The sequence below is a fragment of the Scomber scombrus genome, chromosome 13, assembly GCF_963691925.1.
Source record: "Scomber scombrus chromosome 13, fScoSco1.1, whole genome shotgun sequence".
In the NCBI taxonomy this organism is placed as follows: domain Eukaryota; kingdom Metazoa; phylum Chordata; class Actinopteri; order Scombriformes; family Scombridae; genus Scomber; species Scomber scombrus.
This window is the reverse complement of record NC_084982.1, coordinates 14,193,217-14,216,871: the sequence shown is the minus strand read 5'-3', so window position 1 is coordinate 14,216,871 and position 23,655 is coordinate 14,193,217. Positions and strand designations below refer to the sequence as shown.

General features: G+C 41.1%; 1 protein-coding gene across 3 annotated transcripts in view; it reads right to left on the bottom strand.

Annotated features, from left to right (window-relative positions):
* The window catches only part of fmnl2a (formin-like 2a), a 53,130-nt gene that overhangs the window by 9,862 nt on the left and 19,613 nt on the right, over positions 1-23,655 (bottom strand). For all 3 annotated transcript variants that reach the window (XM_062432450.1, XM_062432451.1, XM_062432449.1), the window contains exons 3-15: positions 20,215-20,295; positions 15,557-15,633; positions 12,321-12,404; positions 11,142-11,297; positions 7,648-7,756; positions 7,364-7,440; positions 6,553-6,646; positions 4,979-5,053; positions 3,751-3,861; positions 3,287-3,436; positions 2,768-2,869; positions 2,050-2,368; positions 1,765-1,953 (exon numbers count right to left, since the gene is read on the bottom strand). In XM_062432450.1, the coding sequence (XP_062288434.1) occupies positions 1,765-1,953; positions 2,050-2,368; positions 2,768-2,869; positions 3,287-3,436; positions 3,751-3,861; positions 4,979-5,053; positions 6,553-6,646; positions 7,364-7,440; positions 7,648-7,756; positions 11,142-11,297; positions 12,321-12,404; positions 15,557-15,633; positions 20,215-20,295 (1,624 nt within the window). The remainder of the gene's footprint in view (positions 1-1,764; positions 1,954-2,049; positions 2,369-2,767; positions 2,870-3,286; positions 3,437-3,750; positions 3,862-4,978; positions 5,054-6,552; positions 6,647-7,363; positions 7,441-7,647; positions 7,757-11,141; positions 11,298-12,320; positions 12,405-15,556; positions 15,634-20,214; positions 20,296-23,655) is intronic.

Genomic DNA, 23,655 nt, shown 5'->3' with positions numbered 1-23,655 from the left:
TTGTTGATTCAAATTATTTAAAGTTTTCACAGCAAGTCTTACTTTGAGAGCGATAAAAGCAGAATAGTAAAGAAAATTCATTAAGTTGTGGTCCACATGTTTCGGACCTGTGAGTTATATACATCTTGTCAAACCCATGTTAGATACAAAAAGAAATAAAAAGAGGAAATATATTTGAGAAATGTTGATTTTTCTTTTTTTTGCTTCTGAAAATACCATTTTCAAAACTTGTGGGAAAGGAAAGGAAAACTGGGGAAGACAAAACACCAAACATGACAAGCAGAACCTACAGAAAAGTTTGATGGGTCCCTCTGGTTGGCAGAAAAAGAAACAATTCAAAGACAAATCATTAAGAAATTGGCAGAGTTAGTGAGAAAGCTTAAACATGCACATCCCAAACACACAGAGTAAAGGATCTGTGCTTTCCCAATAAAACTCATACAGGCGTCTAAAGTTTACTGATAAGTGTAACCAACATTATTGGCACTGTTGTGTTTTCTAATGTTTTCCTGCTTTCCTCACGCTGCAGCTTTAATCATTATACTTAACATGTACTCACATCCCCAGGAATATGTATAGCCACATGTTACTACAGTACAGGCTGACAGTTACAGTAACAGAGAGGAGCAGAAGTAGGACTGACCAGAGGTTTGATCGCCTGAGAGTTTCAGTAATGTTTAGGAACAACTCAAAAAAACTGAATTAAATTGTTTACAAGTCTGTCCTGAAACAGCAGTCAGGTAACTAAATGAACACTGACACATGTTTTTTTTGCTGTTAGTACCAAGCAATTGTTGGGGTGGCTGCAGCTCAAGAATTAGAGCAGATCGTCCACCAATCAGAATCAGTGAATGTGGCATGTAGTATAAAGGGCTTCGAGTGATCGAAAGACTAGAAAGGCACCATGTAAATGCAGCCCATTTACCATTTAGAAGTCTGAGCGATGGCAGGCAAAGTCCACAGCCCTCGTCATTTGCAAAATGTATTTAAAAGTTTACCTGAAGTTAATATAAGGCTTCAGTCATCCAAATATTTCAAATCAGTATAAAGAGGAATGATTACAGCAACAAAAAAAAAACCTGTTTCAATGCTCATTTGGGCACCTAACTACTATTTTTTAAATCGTGAAATAATTTCTTTAAATGTACATAAAATTACAGCGTTTAGTAGAATTTATAGTTAGGTTTAGTCCCTGAAAGTGGTTTGACATCAATTTTATACACAACCTGAAAAAACATACAAATACATATAAGCAATTTAGTAGCTACTGGCCAACTTATTGCTATACATGTGTTGCAGGTGCTTCACCATTAAAGTCTTCCTGCTGCACCTGCTGCTTCAAGTGACTGGAAAGCTTTTACTGTTTTGAGTAGTTAACATTAACTTCATAGTGGAGGAAAGTAGGCGGAATACAGCTGTATTTCCTTACAGCTTCGACAAAGCAAGCAAAACTGCAGCAGGAGCTATAGGTGTTTTATTAATCACGTCATTCAGAAACTGCAGCCCTTTACAATGTTTTTATTGTGGAAATTAATACTTTAATAATCCTACTGTTACTGTGAAGCAGTAACAGTATCAAATATGTATTATTAATGTTCCTAATACAGTGTTTCCAGTAAAAGTACCAAAACTTAAAAATCTGCTTAAGAAGCTGCTTTGCCCATTAAAGTATAATGTTTCACTGCATATCACATTACTCTCATTTTCAAACATTTACACAAACCTGCTTGTATGTGTCTACTTTTTCCAGTTCGATGACCTTACCTGCTAACCCAGAGTTCATGATGACTGTGGGGGTCCCGCAGCCTGGCAGTGGGGGGGCTACAGGAGGTGGCGGAGGGGGCATATGGACTGACATCTCTGGTCCTGGGGGTGGAGGTGGAGGTGGAGGTGGTGGAGGTGGGGGAGGTGCTGCTGCTGCTGCAGGACTAATTGATGACGGACCATTTGGCACTGGAAGGGAGGAGGGTCAGTAAGGAGAAGGTAAATGAGATTGACAAATTTTTAAAAAATGTATATATTTTGTCCTGTAACTAATATTAAACCTACATGTGCCGTTCTCTGGCAGTGGAGGGGGCGGAGGTGGTGGTGGCTGAGTGGATGTGCCCACTCCACTTCCCACATGGTGTGGACCGACAGATGCACCGTTTCCTCCCATTATAGTGCCAGGCAAACCCTCCCCTCCTGAGAGTGGTGAGGACAAGATGGAGATGTCTCCATCTCCCTTCTTTTGGATCTTGATGGTTCCCTGTTTCTCCAGCTCATGGATTTTCTTCTCTAAATTACACTGCCGCTGAATGGCCTCGTCCTTCTCTTTCAATTTCTGCCGCAGTGTGTGTACCTGTGAGCTGGTATCTTTGTAGACTTCCTGTGAGGGAGGGAGACAGAAACAGAGGAAGTTAGGATTCCTTAAAAGAAATGATTTCCTTTACAAAGTTAGAGTTTTTTGAAAAAGTACATGCTGACTGCTTTCTTCAAACACTTTTGATCATGTGGAATACTTATTGCCATTACTACAGATATATGGTTAAACTACTGCTTATAAAATGGATGCACAGTAAATCTAATACTGCATATGTGGAAGCATAAGTACCGTGTAAATAACCATATTTTATTAAATTCCATTCTTTCTATCAGTGACTGCCAAACCTAAAAACTTAAGGATAGAAAATGATTATCTAAAAGAAAACTATTTTGTTTAATTGTATTGTGTACTGTGAGTATTTGTCTTTAACCACGTAAAAAAGGTTGAATATTCAGAGCTGACCCTGATGGAATCGAGATCCTTGTTCCTTTGCATCAGCTGTTTCTCCAGCTCCACGATCTTGGACATGGCCTCATTCTCTGTGTCCTGCAGCTTCTCTGTCATCTATGAGAACAATGGCCAGGAGGAAAAGGTCACACAGAGATATGAACTCATTGCAATGACAAGATCCAACTCAGTATGCCAAATGGATCTGTCAAGACATGCAGTGGGACAGGATGCCAGACATTTAACATACTGAATATATTTGACTTTAAACGCATCATTAAGACTTGAAAGTTACAAAAAGTGTGTGCGTGTCCATATATAATAAGATTAAGTGATAGCATGAGACCAAAGGAAATCCCAGGCTCAGAGGGCACTGTGTGACAGCAAACAGGCGTGACAGAGCCCCAAACACACGGTCAACAACCTGATATCCTGGACACTCATGCGTAGATGGATTGTAAGAGTAGACAACAGGGACTGAGGAGTCTGTTTTGTGTTATTTCAGAGAAGAGAATCGATGATCGAGGCTCTTACATGTGACATGTTCTCCTCCAGCTCCTCCACGCGCTCCAGCGCTGCGTTTTTGGTCTCTGCATCCTCCAGGAGGGCTCCCACGTCAAACACATTGTCTAAGTAGGCCTGAATCTGAACCTGCAGCTTATCGCTCTCTGTATGTTTTAGTTTCTGGAAAAAAAGGGAAAAGGGGGGGAAGATATAAAGAGACATTTTTTTTTTTCAGTTGGCTGCATGAGGCTGACTTCTCAGAGTCCGAAGCCAGCATTGATCTAACCTCTGCAGAGAGGCAGGAGATGTGGATTCACCGATCTGGCTGATTTTTTTCTGAAGTAATGGAAAAGCCATTATTGACTGCTTTTCTGTGGTTGCTGCCTCAGGAGTGCTTTAATGACATCCTATGCTCCGCTCTGAGCTGAATATTAAAGAGCGGGAGTATTCTGTCTGTCTGTCTACTTTTCCTGCAGCATGAAGTCTCAACTCACGTCTAAGTAGTCATCCAGACACAGTTTGGTGAAGTCATATTGTAGATGAACTCTGAAGTTCATGTCCTCCACTGAGTGCACGACAATGTTGATGAACTGCATACATGCCACCTAGGGAAAAGAGACAGGAAAACACACTTAGTGGATGAGAATTAAAACAGCACATAAAGTCAACTTTCTGATTAAAAAAACCCCCTACATATTAAAAATACTGTACATCACCATAATTATAATTGTTGCATAATGAAAAAAAAGTTTTTTATTGACCCTGAGATCCAAACAAACTGCTGACAGTGCAATTTAAGAGTGTGTTTACCACAGGTTTGAGGTTTTTGTACAACTGATCATTACTTTTAACTAGTTTTATGCTTTGTGTTGCAATTTCATTATTGTGCTTGCTTGGCTGACAGAGTCATCTGACTTATCTGGTAGATTAAAGGGATCTGAAAAAACAAATGAACAAATCAGCCAGTTCAACACCACTGGCTGGCTTGTGGGAGGTGTGCAGAAACTGATCAGGAAGGGATCTCCTCACAGGGTCTAATGTACACACACACACTTCTTCTCACCCTGATGCTGACTTAATGGACTTCCCGTAAGAAGCACACACACACAAAATATATCTCACATCAAAAGACACTTAAAGGGAGATATGCATACTGGATAAAACCATGTTTAAGTTTTAAGCCACTTTCTTCACAATGTCTCATATTCTGATCTGCCTGGTTAATTAACACCACTAAGCCTGGAAATTACACACTTGACACAGGTTTCTTGCTTAGGGCCGCTCAAGTATCATGTACTGCACAGCACATCTGTAGTTATGCTGTGATGGGGAAAAAATTAGAGGCCTTGTACAAAGACTGATGTGAGTGTGTACAGGCAGACTACAAGCATAAGACAGTCTCTTCATTGAGTTATTTTTGAGTTTGGACAAAAAGCAGGACACATATGTGTTCAAAATACTCAAGATATCTGTATTTACGACCACCTGAAAAAGATTATTCTTTTTTATTTATTATCTTAACCTTTTTAACCCATATGTTACAGTTAATCTAAGTTGCTGCCTCTAAACTCTTGACAGCAGAGGAAAAGTAACATCATAAAACACTTCAGGCTTCTTCAGCTTAAAAAGCTCCACAAGCTCTCAGCAGATGGATGCCGGCTTTTTGATAGATTGCAGTACCATCAATAGTTGTTAGGAGGGTGTATGCATGTGTGAACGTACCATGAAGTCAATGTTGTTGTCCTCATTCTTGAAATACTCCATTAGTCTCTCAAACCGCTGTTCCTCCACACATACCTGCAAAACAAAAACACATCTCACTTTACTGAAGTCATTCAGGCCAAGGTGTGCAGAAGAACTCACATCGCTGATCAATCAATCAGTGATTTGCAAAAGTGACATCAACTCCTCAGAATTTACACAAAGCATGACATGCGCAGCCAAAGACAAAAAGATTCCTGATTTAAACTTTCATTTTTGTGTCATCTGTACACAGTGGCACAACAGAAGCTCTCCCAGTGGGATCAAACATGCCAAGGTGTGTGTTGGGAGGAAGAGTTTTTACAAAAGAAATAAAAAAATCAGGCTGAGGACAGCTTGTAAGTTTGTCAAGACATTTATCTAATAGCCCCCACTAACCATTCCTGCTAAAAATGAAAAGTCAGTGACGTTAGCAGCTAAAAACATCACAGCTTGCCAAAGCCTCAGAGAAAGAATGCAGTTTTTAGAGTGATAATTACAATGATCAGTTATTCATGAACTGCTGCTGAATGATTTCACAGAGTATCCACTCAGTGCATCTGTGTTCAATACTGCTTGTGGTACAACTTTTACCACATGTACTGAAGTTTCTTGTCCTGCCAATGGAGCCTATTTGAACTAGATTTTGGGGTGGCAGAAAAGAAAGAGACAGGGAGATAAAAAGAAAGAGCGAGTTGCTCTTTAGTTCAGACAGTTCATCTGGAGGGCAATGAGGGAGATGGAGCATGATGAAGTTTTGAGAGGGAGGGGGCGGAAGAAACCGGGGTATCCAAAAATCTCTGTGCAAAGCCTCAAGTCTCAGTCTGCAACCCACTTCTGAGACAGGATATCAAAGTCGCTCAGCAAACTGGATCTAATGACACCATACTTGAAAGTGTCAATTTTAAATCAAAGGAATAAAACTACCAAAATCCACCACACATGAGAAATGTGAGCCGCTCCTCACATGCTTCCAGAAGCCGAAACCATCATGACCATTTCTCAACCTTCATCTCGTTAGATGTGTTACGTTCTCCCTAAGCTTTATCCTACCACTAATGCCAATGCCGCTGAGAGCAACACTTAATATTTCATTCAGGGGTGTAAATATTGCATTACCTGCAGTCGGCCCCCGTTTGTTGGTCGTATGCTACAAAATGGGGCCCTGCTGATGGCACCCACTCCATCATAAACCCTCCTCTCCTTTTAACCGGCAGCCTGAATCCAGACAGTCAAGGGTCAGGCCAGGCTGTCTGTTATATCAGTCTCTCTGCTATTCTGAGCTTTGATGTGTCTGCCAAATCCAGTTAACACACATGTAACTGTTTTATCTGGAGGTCAAGTGCATCCTCCTGTGTTATGCAGCTATACCGGTGTCTGTAATCTGTTGACTACGAGCTCATTCCAAAATGCTATCCCTGGCAGCAATCTGCTGGTCTCACATGTGCAGAGGAAGCATTCCTACAGACTGAGTCACATTTTGAAACTACACAGTTGAAATGTAATGACATATTTGTACTCCTCAGACCCCTCTCTTCTCTCTGTGCTCGTCATACCTCCTTAAAGTTGTCGAACGCAGAGAGAATAATTTCGTGGCCTCCTCTCACGAGACAAACTGCCGCCAGGAGCTCCAAGACCAGAGCTTTAGTTCTGCAAAACAGGGAGAAAACAAAGGAAAGAACATAAATGCAAGTGAGGCAATGTTTCTATAGTTCCAGAGCTGCAGCAAACCTGTACTTAAACACGGAGAAAATAAAGTGGAAAACTGTCATTTAAGATCCTGTCACGGCTGAAACATCTGTATAAAGTGGATCTGTGTGGTGTTTATTACAATTGATTTCTATTTACGTTCATACGACATAACAAATATTACTCAGCAACTTTAAAAAATTGAATTAATCTGCAGTTGTGGCTTAAATGTGTGTCTGTGACAGGTGCATCATATGTGTCAACTATCCAGTTTATTCATGCAGGATTTCTCCGCCTGGATGAGACAATATGTGGCTGGTGATGCAAAGTGGTTTCAAATAAGCCCTGGGCCATGAAGTGAAAACGCAACACCCCAGACACACACACACACACACACACACACACACTCACTCACACACAGACAGACAGAAGTGAGTCCTTCTGGTGACTGTCTCAGTGAATAGCTGCCAGTGTTGAGGAGTGTGTGCCAGCGGTGCGCTGACCTGTCTGTCAGGATAAATGTGCTCCTGAACAACACAGACACTCGCTCTGGATCAGACTGTGCAGGTGCACTGAGGCAAATGTTTGGTTCTGGATTATGAATTTTCAGTTCAAGTTGGTAAAATAGCGGAGTTTATTTATAATTTACGGTATTTTTAACTCCTGGTTTTAACTTACCTTGGGTTTTTATTGTTGAGACTTAGTGCAATTTCATTCACAGCGTGTGGATGCGACATGACCATGTTGAAGCCATACTGGAATATAAAAAAATAAAGAGAGGGAGAAAGACAGAGACAAATTAGCTAATTAACCGATGAATAAGCATGAGGTGCATTCCTCTACATAATAAATGAAACATGAAGAACTAGCAGGGCAACAAATTGAATTTGGCTTCAGTGTGTTTCAGTCCAGAGTGACACGCAGTCTGTGTGGATGCTCCCTGAGGAGTGCAAAGGGCTGACCTGATAGTTCATGATAGCGCGTAGGCACATGATGCAAACGTGAACATCATCTTTCTTACAGATCAGTCTGGAGTTTTTCAGTGTTCTCCGGCTGGGCAGTGTGTTACAACTGAAAAAAACAACAACAACAAACAAACAGAAAAGACAAAAACAATTCAGTGAAAAGAGAAAAGAGAAAATAATTGCTGATCAGGAGCACAATGCCTGGATGAAGAAGAAAACAGATGCCTTTTGTGAAAAGCCTCAATCACCCACCACATCCTTAACATAAGGAGGCTATTAAACTGACACCCCACCTTACATTAACCTACACAAAGGCCATATAATCTACAGCTTCTCCAGGGGCCACATGATTCCCTCTTTTAATTGTTTTAATTTAACGTCCTGCACAAAGATACCGGTTACAGCTAGCACAATAGCAGCCAGTCATTTGCATGCAGGGCAGCGATTGGGGACAAAAACCGGACCTTTTTCTCCTGGTGCAGCTCTCACAATAAAAACAAAATGCTGGAGCTGCAGTATCACCAGTAATATCTAGAAACAGTCAGAGCAAAACGGTTTATTTTCAGACTTTAGTCACAAGGTTCAATTACCAGCCTGAGTTCTGGGGGAAAAATGTGTCTTCAGGCAACTGATAGACACGCTGATTCATGTCAGCTTCCATGCCTGAAGGCGTGACTCCTATGTGAGTCACAACATAGTGTGTGTGTGTGTGTGTGTGTGTGTGTGTGTGTGACTGTAAACAAAAGGCAGCAGCTATGGGAAAGAAATGGTTGAAAACGTTTCTTTTATTAGGTAATGTCATTAAAATAAGCCAAAAAAAAAAACAACTGCTGAGGCCACAAAGGTGTACGTCTGACATTTACGGTGTGGGTTTTTGTGCGCTTTTGTATTTCTTAATATCCTACATGTAGTGCCGACCGGGAGCAGAACAAGCTCCCTGACATACATGCAGTGGATCCATGAGACACTTGCAGACAGAACTGGAGCAGCAAAATCTGTCCTGCGCTCTTTCTTTCCTTATTAATCAACAAGCAAACTGAGGCGTGGCACAATCTAGAGGAAATTAGTCTACTATATTTCTTAATCTCAAATCAAAGCAATGACAAAAGATTACATAATACCAGCAAATGTAATAACTTGACCTGCTCTGACTTGTCTGGAATGACTCAAACTTTATACAACTAATTAAACATAGTTGATCTGAACTAGTAGAGAAAAAAGGAGTGGATATGAAAAAAATGATGATTTCGTCAGACTGCAAAATAACTTGTGATCTATTCTCACTAAGCAAGATAAAGGTCTGAGCTGTCCGGGATTTGAGGTCCCAGTTTCAAAAAGTTCCTGCCCATTTTCTTGAAAACAGCAGGACAAGAGACACCACAGAGAACATCAAAACACTACAACTAGAACTATAGGCTGTACGGCTAATACAGGCTAACACAGCTACTGTTTGCATCTAACTCCATGTAGCTCTTCAGACATACCGTCTCATTTGAGAACACTTGGGACAGCTGTTCGGTGTCCTTCAGGGTGGCAGTTTGAAGAAGACACATACAAGTCTTTATATAACAACCAGATACTGGCATTTACAGAGTTAATCTAAACTAATATGATCTAAGGAGAGATAAACACAATAAGGAACAAATATTCTGTATAATGGGAATTTAAGAATTACAGAACCACTGATGGATAGAGTTTCCCAATTAGTGTGACATCTCTGTTAACCAGTGAAATTAGAAATAATGCAGAATTGATGCATCCAAAATACAGAGGATTTAAGAGGCTATCTAATCTATCGTTAGTGTTTGTAACCTAGAGTTAAGCTTTTGTAAAAACTAGGCTAGCTTCTGCACAGAATGGTGTTTAGGGAGCCACACAAGCAGCACACAGGCACAGAGGAGAGAACAATGTGCGCAGAGAAACCCATTTGCTCCAAGGAAAGGAGAATTCAGTCTCAAGCGCAGGAGGGGAGGCTGGCAGTACAAATAATTCACATCCCCGACACAGACAGCGGGACAAATAAACTCGGCAGCGCTAGCAGGGAGGCATAAAGTACAACGAGGCAGAGGGATTGTGTGTGTGTGTGTTTGTGTGCGTGTGTGTGTGAGAGTGTGTGTGTGTGTGTGTGTGTCAAGGGAGGGAGTAGGGATGCAGGGTTAACTCTGCAGAAAGCTCGCTGTGAGCCGGCAGAGCAGAGCTGAGACCTGCCTGCTGTCGAGGAGTGGCAGACAGAAGAGTAGATGACTATGAAGGAACATCAGGAAAGAACAGAAGACAAAGTCAGCCTCACTGAAGACACTTCGACCAGTTACACATACTGTACAAGCTGTGATGACACAAGGGTCACATCTGGAGGCAGTAGATGCTTTTAGATTTAATTTTACAGTACTAATATGGACCAATATTAATATTTTACAGGGGTACAAAAATAAGTGAAATCTCTGCCAATTAGGCACAGATAAAATATGAATAAATCACAATGAATCCAGCACTTATTGTCTGGTGGTCATTGTACATTTTAAAAATGAATGTGCAGAAGAGAACATGCAAGCTAAAAATGGTTCCTACAACAGATTTTTAACATTTCATTCACTGTACCTTGAAGTGGTAGCTTCTTCTAAAAGACACATTGTGGTTATCTAATCTTATCTATGACCGATATCAATGACTTAATGTCTGAATTACTGTAATGCTGTTTTTCTGAGCTATAATTACATGACTTGACAATGTATTATTCTTTCTACTTAGGAAAAAAACAATTATTTTTATTTTCAGACTACAGCCAATAGAAAGAAAAGAATGAATAACACTGATTATCGTGCAAGGATCTCATATTAAGGAGACATGTGCTTCATTGCTTCAATAGTGGTCTTTGTGTACAATGTGTTCAAGTTAACCTCTTCAAACTGAAGGATTAGAGGTCACAGAAGTCGATGCGAGTGCCGTACCGAAACATCAATGGAATGACAGGGAGGATTAGGGGAATAATGCATAAGTGAATGGGATTTGTGCTTCAGAGCATATATTAGTATGGGCTTATGAATTAACTGCTGGGAAATCCTCTGTGTACAGGATTTGGAGTGACTGTTTGGTGTAAAAACAAAATAGGAAAAAAGAGATGTTTTCCATAAAAATATGTTTCCTTCTGCTGCATCATCTGTCAAAAGGGAAACCTCTTTCACTTATGTGTCAGAATCATGTACAAAATCATGACTTTGACAATCCAAAAATATCTAGACAAATGGCGTTTGTCTCCTGCAGAAATGTGTCTTAAGCCATTTAAAGTCTTACAGGCCCCGTGACTACATAAAGAGGCTGCTGAGGCATCATATGAAGTGCGTGACTTCTAAAATAATCACAATACAAATCACATTACCCCCGGCCAGACAAAAAAAGAAGCTGGAAAGGCAAAATTACCTGTGAAAAGTCAAACAAACACACTTGGTTAATGAAGTTTTTTAACCATCGGTAAGCTTGTGTGTATATTTTACCGTAACGTGGAGTGTCGCCCGGCTCGTGTAATGCCGTTCCCGGTGATGGGAGACGGCAGGGTGCTCCCACCATGTAGGTCTTCTATAGAGCGGCTCCAGGGCTTTGACTTATCCATCACAGCGTCGGGGTTGTTCTCCACACAGTCTCCATCAAACCTGTCGCACCATGGAAACCAAAGATACAATAAAAAAATTTAAAGGTGCTCATCAACATTTATTCTGATTTATTCATGATTTCTATCATTTTTAGATCCTGACTGACAGTGGGAATAAAAGATATATCGTTTTTTTTTACATAAACACTGCAAGCACTGCAAGGATCCCTAAAATGTAGCTATGATAAGTATGTTGGACATAAATCACTTTGCAGTTAAAAATAAACTTAGTTTGAAACGTGAAAGTAAATAGTTACAATTTTACAAATCTGAGGCATGCTAAAACTGTTTGGCTAACATTATTCTCTGAGATACATGTGCTAGAAAAATGTCAAGCAACAAATATTAAATACACTCTACATAAAAATTAAAGCCATACAAAGATGTAATACTGTACTACTACTACCGTACTACTGTATCTAAAATATTGGTCAGGCACTAGTATTCATTTGTGGCAGCAGAGGTGAAAATGTACTCAACTCTACAGTGTGACTGATAAAATCCAGATTTTTGGTTTAGACATGATTGGTAAGAAAAAACAAGGTTCACGCTTTGTTGTACTTGGCAGAAACCTTGGAAAGAACGGCTAGTTACAGTATACCTTTATGATCTATTTCAAGTTTTCAGACTGCTCGTTTCCATGACTTTCATTATCCAGCTGCAGTGGTAAACACACTTTTATGGCTAACCATCCATAATGTGGAATGACCATAATAACATATGTTGAAGTTGGGGGGTGAATTAAAAATTTAACTGCGTGGCTCTTTGGCCCTGAACAGGGACCTTGTGACTGACTAATAATCACGCCGTCAACCTATGAATAGAAGCCTATGGTTGGTATAATACACAATGTGTCAGCAATGGGCCCGAGTGACTCAGTGTTTCTGACAACCAGGCAGCTACAGTGGTGGTGGTGCTGTGTGGAGACGCATCAGCGGCTGTGCAGAATGGCAGCATTGTGTTGGTTGTCAATTCTGCATATAGACCATGGTGGCATAGAGTGAAAGGGCTGGTAGTGACTTACGTGACGGCATACTGTGCAAAAGACAGATACTCCACCAGCACGTCTAGGCCTTTGTTCTCTTCATTTAAGAATTCTCTCACCCACCTGAGGAGAGAAGGAAAACATGTTTAGTTTAACTCAACAATATGTGTTTAAAATGTGTTTATCAGCGGACAAATCTTTGAAAGTCTAACCACTTGGTGTTATGATACATGATAAAGTCTCCCTCCACTCAAAAATGTGTTTTGCTTATTGTTGCCTTAGTTGGATGTTTGAGCTTCACTGTGCAGAATGATGTATGTGCAGAGTTTGACACTTGAAGTCTGTTTTCACATTCATCCGCTGGCAGAGGAAAGTTTCTCTCTGCTCTCCATGAATCTGAGTAGTGAGGCCTGACATACAGCCATTAATTGTGATATCACAACTAGATTGGAGCAAATTGTAGTCTAGTATCCAACGTACGCAAGTGTGATATGGAAACCTGAAACCTTCAGTGCACAAACTTTGAGAGCTGACTTTTAAATGAAGTAGGACATATCCTGTCTCCAGCAGTTGAACTTAATAACGTAATAATACATGCATAACCACAGATTCTGGGATTGTTTTTAATGAGGTAGAAGGAGTAGATGTAATCTTAAGATTTTTTAATGAGGCAACTTTGATGAAAAAAACACATTAGATACCAATTACATTATACAACTATTCAAAACATGTTTTTTTATATCTTAAAACATGTCCGTAGGGTATTTTTTAGTTTATTTGTATAGAATGTATATAATGTGGCATTTCTTTAAAAAAAAACCCACTATACATGATGTTGTTATGCAGATGTTTTCATATTGTTCTCTTGACATAATTTCTTTGTACCAAGAAGAATTGTAATGATCTGTTTGACACACTGGCTGAAAACATATCACATATGTATGCTTGTACATGCACAAACGACCACACACACATACTCTGGATAAAGACAAGCCCATTCAAAAGCTCATTCTCACCTTCCTTACAGGCACTGAAGTGGGCCACCTATTCAGCGCTTTGCATGTTTTAATATTTTATTCCGCACAGAAATGCCAAACTTTTCACAGAAAAGCTCACACTACCTTCGGCATGTGCTGTTCCGCGTCCATATTTATAAGCCACTGTGATCCGAATCACAGAGCATCTTTATTTAATCACATCCTATAAAGGTGCTGTGCCTCTGAGGACCTACTGCTTTGACAGGCCCGATTGCTCAGTGATCAGACAAATTTGCAGAGCATAAACATAATGACACACAGGCAGGCTTTGCGATGATGAAGACGTAAGGCTAAAATCCACTAGCCGCTTTTTTATTAACCCCCCCCCGTGGTGTAATTACACAGAAGCGAGTAAGACTAACAAGGGCGTCCAGTAAAGCAGTGCCTGGTGGGGCCCCGTTATGTTTTAAAGGGCTTGGAGGTGTGGTCTTGTCAGGCCACATGGTAATCATTACCAGAGGACAATAACTAACAATCCTCCCATTCACCACATGTTGTTGACCGCTGAGCAACATGTCAGGAGCTGGGGTTAGCTTCAGCGCTGCTTGTACAGGGACAATCTTTCTATTATACCCAGCCTCCACGTTAGATAAATTTCCCTGTTTCACCTCTGAAAAGAAGCAGTAATGATTCACTGTCTGGGTGGGTGACATCTTGCTCCCTCGCTGTCCCCAGCCCCCACCTGCTCCTATCTCAATCTCTGCCCCTCAGCCATTATGGTAATGCTTCATTGTCTAATCTAGATTAAGTAGATTATTTATGTAATCTAGTTTACCAACATAAGGTCAATGCACAATGCCTGGATTGCTCTGCCAGACGGACGACAGCTCTGGTCTGGCTGCACTATGTTTTAGTTTAAAGAGCAGAATTTGATCAGCGTGTAAACAGTGCGTAGGAGTGTGAGAGGCGATGTCAGGAACATGAGATGACTGGAGAAATTTTTTGTGAAAGTGAAACAGAAGAATTGAAGTAAAGCAATATGTGTGTAGGAGGAAGGAGAAGAGAAAAAACAGATGGATTAAGAGATGTAGTTTAGATAGTGTGTGTGTCTGAGATCTTGTGATGGTTGCGTAATTAGTGTTCCTCCGCACCTCTGCTGTCACAACAGTCTGTGGCCAGCAGTTACTTCTTCTTATCCTTCGCAGCGTCTCTTGTGACCGCCCACCTACAGCATCCCTCCCAGCTGATAGCCATCATCTTCATTCCTACCAATAATTCCTCAGGTTTCACACACAGGTTTCTGCTTAAACCATCCACATACACCCATTTCAAGGCATGATGCCAATTAATCAATTTTGTCTCGGGCTTGAGAACGTAAGTAAATTATAAACTGATCATGTGAAACTCCCAGTAATTGTTGGTAAACCAATTCCTAAATTACAGCCACACAAACCACCTCTACTGTCAACTATGTAAGCATAAATAATAGACTGTCAACATTGCTACAACTAATGGTTATTTTCATTAGCAATTCATTTGTGGATGTATCTGTGACCAATGTTTTGTGTACTGTACTTCTTTATTTGAACATAACATAAAGCGAAATATTCACTTTGCTTATTCATTTACTTCACAGCAATCCACTTGTGTGTTAAGATGACGAGCGTGCAAATGTTTGTGCAAGCAGCTCTAACACATACATTCAGAAGTACCTTGATAAATGAGGTTGCTGGATCCTACAGTTCCCAGAATACATTAGGCCTCATTAATGATGCTGAGCAATCCATCACATTCTTCAACTATCAGAGTCTCTAATCACGGAGCCAGGCCCCATGATCCAGAGTGAGACAAAGCATTGAGACGTTGTGTGACACTCATTTAGATATCAATCTTTTCTTGAGGCTGACTGTACAAGGCTGAATTAATATCAGCTCCAGCAGGTTAGGACATGTCTTCGTGGAATACCTGGAGTTACTGATGAATACATACTGTTTTATCTGCTGTGAAATAAAGCTGCTGCTAATAACATCTAAACACTGGAACGCTGCGAGAAAAATGTGTTCTCATTCAAGAGGCTATTCATATGTCAGCCGCCCCACACAATCAATCGATTCATCTTTGTTCCATCGCCACATGGCTCTCTGTGTAATATTATGCCTGAGCAACTAAGATGAATGGGGGATGGTGGTGGTGTCAACGTCTGTATCTACGGGTGTGTGGAACGCCAGACTTTCTTCCTGAATCTGATTTAAGCAGGCCTGGAACATTCAACGACACAAGCTTCACACAGTGACTCACCCTATATGATTGGTCCGTAACGAAATTTCCAGTTCTCTCAGGACTTGGGTGGACTCCTGAACTCTCCGTCTAAATTTCTGAGGAAGGGAAAGTAAGAGGGAGTTAATAGATCTGTAAATCATCATGTGGTAACACAGGGATGTTGTGGATGGCTCAATTATGCTGAAGAAAGATAACTTTTTCTAACAGAAAGGTCAGACAAAACAGACATAGACACACAACCACAGTGACATTTAAATGTGAAAGCAGGCAGGCTGTGCACTGATTAACCCCCCTCCCCCTTCCATCCCAAAAGCTGGAATTGGGTTGTTCTTATATAACATTTTTTGTGGGCCTTTTACTTGCCAGTAACCGTTCAACAGACTAAAAGAAAAGCTGAGCTGATTCATGGGAAACTGAATATGGAATAGTCCCCTCTTATCTTATCTCGTTTACTTGTGTTGGTTCTTTATATAGCAATAATCCCTCACAGTAGCAGCCAGATAAAAACAAGTAACCTAATTGGTTACCTCTCAGGCCCTACCCAGGACACCCAGCAGTCATACACATACACACACACACACACACACACACACACACACACACACACACACACACACACACACACACACACACACACACACACACACACACACACACACACACACACACACACACACACACACACACACACACACACACACACACACACACACACACACACACACACACACTTAGCCCTGTCACCGGGACGACAGCTATAAGAGTGATAAGAATGAAGTTATGAGATGCCAGTGAATGAAACAGAACGTGAGCGAGCTCCTCTTTGCTTTCATCATCTGACAGGAGGTGATGTACAATAGCAGAAACAAAAAAAAGGCCCTTAAAGCTGTTACACAACTACAGGGACAAAACAAGCAAAGTAAAGGTTCAGTAGTGATCAAACAGCCTCAGTTTGACAGGCGGGGAAATCCCAGATGTGAGAGAGTGAAGAGAAAGGAGAGGAGACGCAGAAATACAAATATCTTTGTAAAGTTAAAAATATTTCTGAATGTCAAAAGGAAGAAAAAGCACCATCTCACATTTAGTTGTTGCTAAAAATCAATTTTTTTGTTGGGCGGACAAAACAAAAACACATTTGAATATTGTTTTGAACTCTAGGACTGTTTTCTGACATTTAATAGAGCATATAACTCATCTATGAATCAGGAAAATTGTTATCAGATAACAAAAAATATTATTGATAGAGAGTTTTTTTTTTCCTTTTGTTGGGGTGTTTTGGTGTTTTCTGTACTTTTTTCAAGAGAAGAGAAGAGAAGATCCACCCAGGGTTGGAGGGCCTGGTCACTTTCCATGATGTGTTTGTATCGGGGAGGAAACGGAGCTCAGCCCTGTGTTAACCTATTATTAACATCCACAGAGAAGAAGAAGGCTGTTCCCATAACTCGGGTCTCTCTTTCTTTCTACAGTCTGTGTCTTTGGGCTTGGGCGGTGTGTGTTTGGCACATGAGAAGATGAGAAACAGTGTTTTTATTAGGGAGGAGCCCTTTGTGTGTTTGTGTGGAAAGCAGAGCATTTTTAGGGGTACTGCGCAGGCTCCCACAGCACCCCCCCTCCCACAACCCTCTGCTTCTCCCACCAAACGCCCTACACTCCACACTAAGTACTACCAGCTGCAACACAGAGAGAGAGACAGAGGAACAGACAGCAGCAGGGAGAGAGGGTGAAGACGGTGTGAGGGGAAAGGAGTAAAAGAGGAGGAGACATTGAGGGAGCAGTGAAAGAGGAATGAAAGTAAAGAGCAGAGAGACAGCACTAAAGAGTGTGCAGGGGGCAGGAGAGGGGAGAGATTTTGGGGAGCTCAGGAGGGGTCATCCTGGAAACAAATCAATGGCTGATACATTCTTGGGGACTTGCTGGATTGGAGCTCTTCCTCCTTGGCTGCCTATTGGCTGGGAGCTGCCCAGAGGAATGCACCGGAGCTTGCCTATGGAAAGCAGAGGCAATGACCTCCAGCTCTCTCACAGCGGCACAAAGTGGCAATTGTTTGAGTTTGAAGAAAAGGGGGATGGAGCAGGAATGTAGAAAGAAGCCCATAACTCTTTCTTTTCCTCCATGTTCTCTTGTGCTTGATTTTTGTCTCTTTCTCTTCAACCTCTTGCTCTACCTCTATCTATATCATTCAGTCTGTCCCCTGTCCTTCTCTTCTCACTTTGTTCCCTCATTCAGTTGCTGTGTCTCTGCGTGTGCCCAGTTTTTGATCGAGGAAAGGAGTAGGCTACGCAGAGGCGGCAATTAAAGGAAGGCTGGTTTTCCAAAATCCTGCATGTTTCAGCCCATGAGACTAAACATAAAAAAAAGATGATAAATAAACAATGAGAGGCTTGTGCGAGTCTCTCAAATGTTGCTTCATCTAGAGCAGTTTAATATAGATCCAACAACCAATTAGTGATGTCGCCACAGATGACTTTACTCTAAAAAGAGAGAAAATTCGTCTTAGATCTGGTTTGGAAGACAAACTAACAAAGTGACGTCTAGCTGTAGTCGCTCAGTCAGGAGTGTGTTGAGAGTTTACACCCAAGCTTTAAACATGGTCAACATCTTCTAAAAGTTTCACATTTACTTTATTGACAAGAGTTAGATGAGAAGACTGAAACCACTCTCATGTCTATCTGTTAAATATGGCTAGTAGTTACTTACAACCAGGAGACATTAGTGTAGCTTAGCATGCAAACTGGAAACAAGGGGAAGTGTAGCTCTCAAAATCCAACACCTACAAGCACTTCTAAAGCCCCCACAACTTGTTATTTTTACACTCCAGCTTTTGTGCTGATGTTTTGTGTTACTTAATAAGCTTTAGAGTGGCTGGTAGCCTGATTGAACACACCAGGCTAGCTGTTTTCTTTTCCATGTTTCCTGTTTTATGCTAAGCTAACCAGCTACAGACATATAGGATAGAATAAAGGTCATATATATCATTAAAAACAAAAAATAAATAAATAACGACTATAAGAAAGCCTAACAAGAAAATATAGTTTTCAGAAGCAACTTGAAAAATACATTGAATTTGCAGGTCTGAGATTCTCATGCATGCATTCATACTAGCATTGCCCTGACAGGGAAAGCTCTGTCTGCATTAGACACAGCCATGAGGTTGATAAGGGGAGAGTCATTTAGAGATATAATCTAGGGCCCTGAAGTGCCTTATATGTAATGGGAAGGATGTTAAAATCAATTCTAAAACCAAATGGCAGCCAGCTACCACATAGCCACAGTATGGGAGGGCTTGACGTTAAATGCCCTGCTCAGAGGCATTTAAGCATCAGGCGTGGATCGAGGGAAGAGGAACACTTCATCCATCACATCAGCCAGTCTAGAGATTCAAACTGTCATAGCTGTCAACAAGCCTGCATCTCTAACCTTGAGACAATCGCTGCTCCAGCACAAACTTAAACCTTTACGTTGTTATGTCTACTTTCCCCTACGTCACTGGCCTCTTCCTGCTTTTATCAGATCTCCTGCATGAGTGTAATGTCTCAGGCATTACATTAGGAATCACAAAGCAATGTCCTAGACATCAATAATGCAGGTTTGAATCATATCACACACAAGACTACAATGATTTTTTAACTTAATGAGATTAGATAAGAAGAGAAATGTGATACTGCAACTTTATATATGTGTGTGTGTGTGTGTGTGTGTGTGTGTGTGTGTGTGTGTGTGTGTGTGTGTGTGTGTGTGTGTGTGTGTGTGTGTGTGTGTGTGTGTGTGTGTGTGTGTGTGTGTGTGTAGTAATCTGTAGGAGTTTGAGTGTCTATATATAAGTGTGCCTATGTTGTACTATCTCTGCTACAGTTATCTGTTCCTGCTGTGTTCTAGCTGGCTTATTGTGACGTAAAATTTTAACTTCCGTCAGTGCAAATTGAATTATTCAAGGTTTTGTTGTTATTCTGGCAGAGTCTGTTGGTTAATTTGTTTATCACAGAGCCCGTTTTCCCTGCACTCCACTCTCCTGCTCTCTCACTAAAGCAAAAAAACAAAAAAAGACTTAATTTTGGCAAAGCGCAGCGAGCTGGATGATACTTTACTTCATGGATCTCCTCTTTACTCCCTTCTCCTCCCTTCCAAGCAGCCAGGGACACAGCCAGACTGGCTGCTTAAATGACATAAGACCATTTTTATCGTGTAGCTTAGAAACCGCTGATAACTTCTGTAAGCTCTTACCATGCTGCAAAGCAATGTCACTGCAGCAATTAGTGAGCTGGATCTCTCTCTCTCTCTGACTGTCTGCAGCGCCATTACTCTCTCATCTGCCTTCAACAACTCTTATTGTGTTTTTTTTTGTGACAGAGAGGTCAGAGCCACAAAACAGCACCACTAATAAGAGTTGGTAAAGATTCAGAGTCTTGACTAATGACACTACAGTTGGGCAGAGGTTTCTCAAACCTGGGCGTTCCTGATAAACAATGGTCTCTTTTCTCAGTAATCCCCACTGTTGCCTGTTTTGTAACTAAAGTTCCCAAGCTGTCTCTTTCAGAAGCACTGTGTGCAATCTTTCTTCAGCTGTAGGGATATCCTGGACAAGAGATAGAGGGTCAGAGGGGAAGGAAAAACTGCAGTAGTGGAACAGCCTGGCCAGGCAAGAGGAACAGGATAGCAATGTTCACGAGGGCTCTCACCTTTCTTGTGACTGCCGGATCGAGATAACTCCTCAACTTTTGGAGGTACGTGTGAGGGGGGTTTTTCACTTGGAATCGCTCCTGTCAAAAAAAAAAGCAAAAGCAAAAGGTTTGAGACAAGATAGTACCAAGGACAGCAGTTATGCAAACAGTCAAAAGAGAATCACACCCCCCCTAAAAGTCTGAGCACATTTTCAGCCTGCTTAAATGGACACAACAAGTCTTTGTACCAGGTCACATGTACTTTGTATGCATGTATGGACCTTGGGTGTAATGAACCAGCCCGCTGCACACACATGGAAAATTAAATTATACTACAGTTGAAATTATGTGTTGAACCAGTTTTTCTTGGACATTTTCCTGGAGATGTGGAGATGGGCATAACTTTGCTTCTCAGCCTGAGATTTACTTCTCAGCCCATGCCAGGATAAATTACAGCTTTGCTATTCAAATGGCTTTTGTGCGGACAACTTTACTGTAACAGCAATCTGTTAGTGGATACATAAATGGTCTTGCTGCTGGTAATCGTCGTTATTCATTTTAATATGATATAATGCATAAATTGCCTTGAGGATTGTGACCAAACGTGTGTGTTTGTATGTGTACATGTCCTGAGTTCAACCAGGAAGCAGCTGGATGATCTGTGCTAACAAGCCAACACTCAAATGTACTGCATTTATATAGCGCTTTTTATCCAAATCTGCCTCTTATTCACCCATTCTCACATACCGATGGCAGCGAGCTACCACATAAATCCTCACACTCATCACTGTCTTGCTGAAGGACACTTCGACAGGTGGAGAGGATGAGCTGGGGATCAAAAAAACAACTGTTGCAGTAAGACGTACAACCTGATCTACCACCTGAGCCCCAGCAATCCCCCCACCATTGTGCTCTAAATATAAATATAAGAGATTAGTGCTGGATTTGGATCAGCATGTAGAGCGGGAAACAGTATTTGGATCAGGCTGAGCACCACACCATAGCAGAATGAATGCTTCTGTTTTACGATTTGCCACACTCCAGAGTATGACACAGAGGGAAATGTACTCCTCACACAATGTGGGCAAAGACAGTCAATAAATATCCTTACTTAGGCAATTTAGCTTGGATGATTGACCAACTGGTCTTCAAGAAAGTCCAACTTTGGACTATGAAAGAACTTCATGTGCACATCATCTCATGGGAAACACATGCTCTTAAAGCCAGTAAGTGTGGTGGGAAGTCACACATGTACGAATCAGCTCAGCGAGAACTGTGAATCCTGAAGTAGCTCCATGGTTTCCTGAGTGGTGCTGAAGTCAATGCAGATTGACAACTTCACCAAAAAGAAGTTCTGCCCAGATCCAAACCATTCTATGTGCACTAAGAACTGCTAGTGCAGTGAAGATGACATGATCCCTCACCAGCCTCCCACCTACAGTATGAATGCAAACAGGATCACACAAATTGGAAGTTTCATTAGTGGGAACTGAGCTCTGGATCTCTACAGCACCCGTGTACCAAACAATTCAGGACTTTTATCACTTCAACCCTAATTAATATATATATATATATATATATATATATATATATATATATATATATATATATATATATATATATGGTACATGCTTGTCGGATATCCACATCTTCGGATACACCCCCCCAACACCTTTCTTATATTAGATAAGGACTATTTCTTTAATTTTCAGAACCAGATGAGCCAATATTCAAACTCACTTCCACCAGCGATTGGCCAGCTGTGCAGAGGTGAGAAAGTGTCTCTCTAATCCTCTTTCTACATTCCTGACATGACTGTTTCAGTCACTTTTATTCCCACATTTAAACAATATCATCTCTCCTCTACTCTCTATTATTCCCTCCACCTTCGAGTATACATTTTTGTACAACTGCAAACACTTTTGATTTCCACCACGGTCGGTCAGGACGTCATGATCGTGCTGTAATGTGTTATAAGAAACATCACATTTATCACTGCCAGAGTGTGACTGTCTCACAAAAACAGGAAAGACGACAGCGGCATCAGGAAACAGAGCTAACTCTCATGGACACAGTTGACAGCGACAAGCAGAAAGGCAGCTACACCCCGCCTGAGTGTGTCGATGCTAAACAATTAAGATAATCTAAATCTAAAATAAATCATTTCACAAGGGCTGCATATATGCTGCTGCAAGTGAAGAAATGGGAGTGATAGATGTAAATACATGAAGCAAGAGACTGTTTTATACAGAAGACACATCTGGTTTTAGGAAAACATAAAACACGTGTTCCAACATGTTCTGTGGCAGTTACAGAGTTTGTCTGGGGGACTAGTTTGGATTTAATCTAAGAGATAAGGAAAACGTGGCCCTCTGCCCCTGAGGAGTTGAGAAGAGACACAAGTGAAGAGGCGGTAAACAGTCCCACTTAGTGACAGCAGTTTGTTGATGTTTGGATGCTTTTAAAGACAACCTCAATTATCTGTGTTAGAACAGTATTTGTATAAAATGTTTTCTTGGCTAGAAAAGTTAGGATAGGACAGAAGTCTGAGAAGTCTTAGTTTTGACTTTCTTTGATATTTTAACCCTGTTCTCACACCATGAACATCGTCCATATTTAATAAATCGTCATAATTGCCTTAAAAACCTTTAATATTTCAGCCTCGGGCTGGGTTTGCAGGGCCTGTTTTTCAAAGCAATGTACCTGTCATCTCTATTTCTCTGCCTCCCTCCATCACTGTTGCCATGGCTACATTAAGTGATTCACTGTAGCTATGACACAGAAAATACTTTTAAATACTACTCTCAGAGCCGTATGTGCTCTCATGGGTATAAGCTTTTTGGGAAAACAAGAAAGCAATAAAGACATGAAGGAGTTGGGGCTAATTTACCAAAGTTCTATGAAATATGGATAGTCTTATCCCTTAAACATGACCTTTTTACACTTTATCAACCATCAGAAGTTATTATACTGTATTTCACACTCACAGTAGATAACAGTCACTTTAGAGGTGGATAACATTGATTTATGTAAGTATACTTAAGATAGTTGGTTCAAGTATGAAAAAGCCAAGATGTTTGTCATCCGAATCATGGGGTAATGTTTCTGGAAACTGCTTCACTGACATTGAAAAAAGGAAACCAACTATTTTCACTTCAGCTCTGACAGAGGAACATGGAGTCCACTTCAGACTGAAAGAGGATCTCTGACTGCTGGTCAGCAGCCCTGTGGACTCTCTGGCACTGTTCCCTTTAGGGTCAGCGGCTATCAATACAGTTTGAGTGTATGATGGTCTTGATCTTTTCTCCGTTTTCTCCTCTGTTCAGGGATGCAGAAAAACTCTCTGGCAGGGAGGTTGTGGTCTGAGTGGAGAACTCAGACCGCAGCTCACTGCACAACGTGCACCCTCTGTTATTTCCTACATGCACTGCTGACGCCAATAACAGGCTGAGTCTTTAA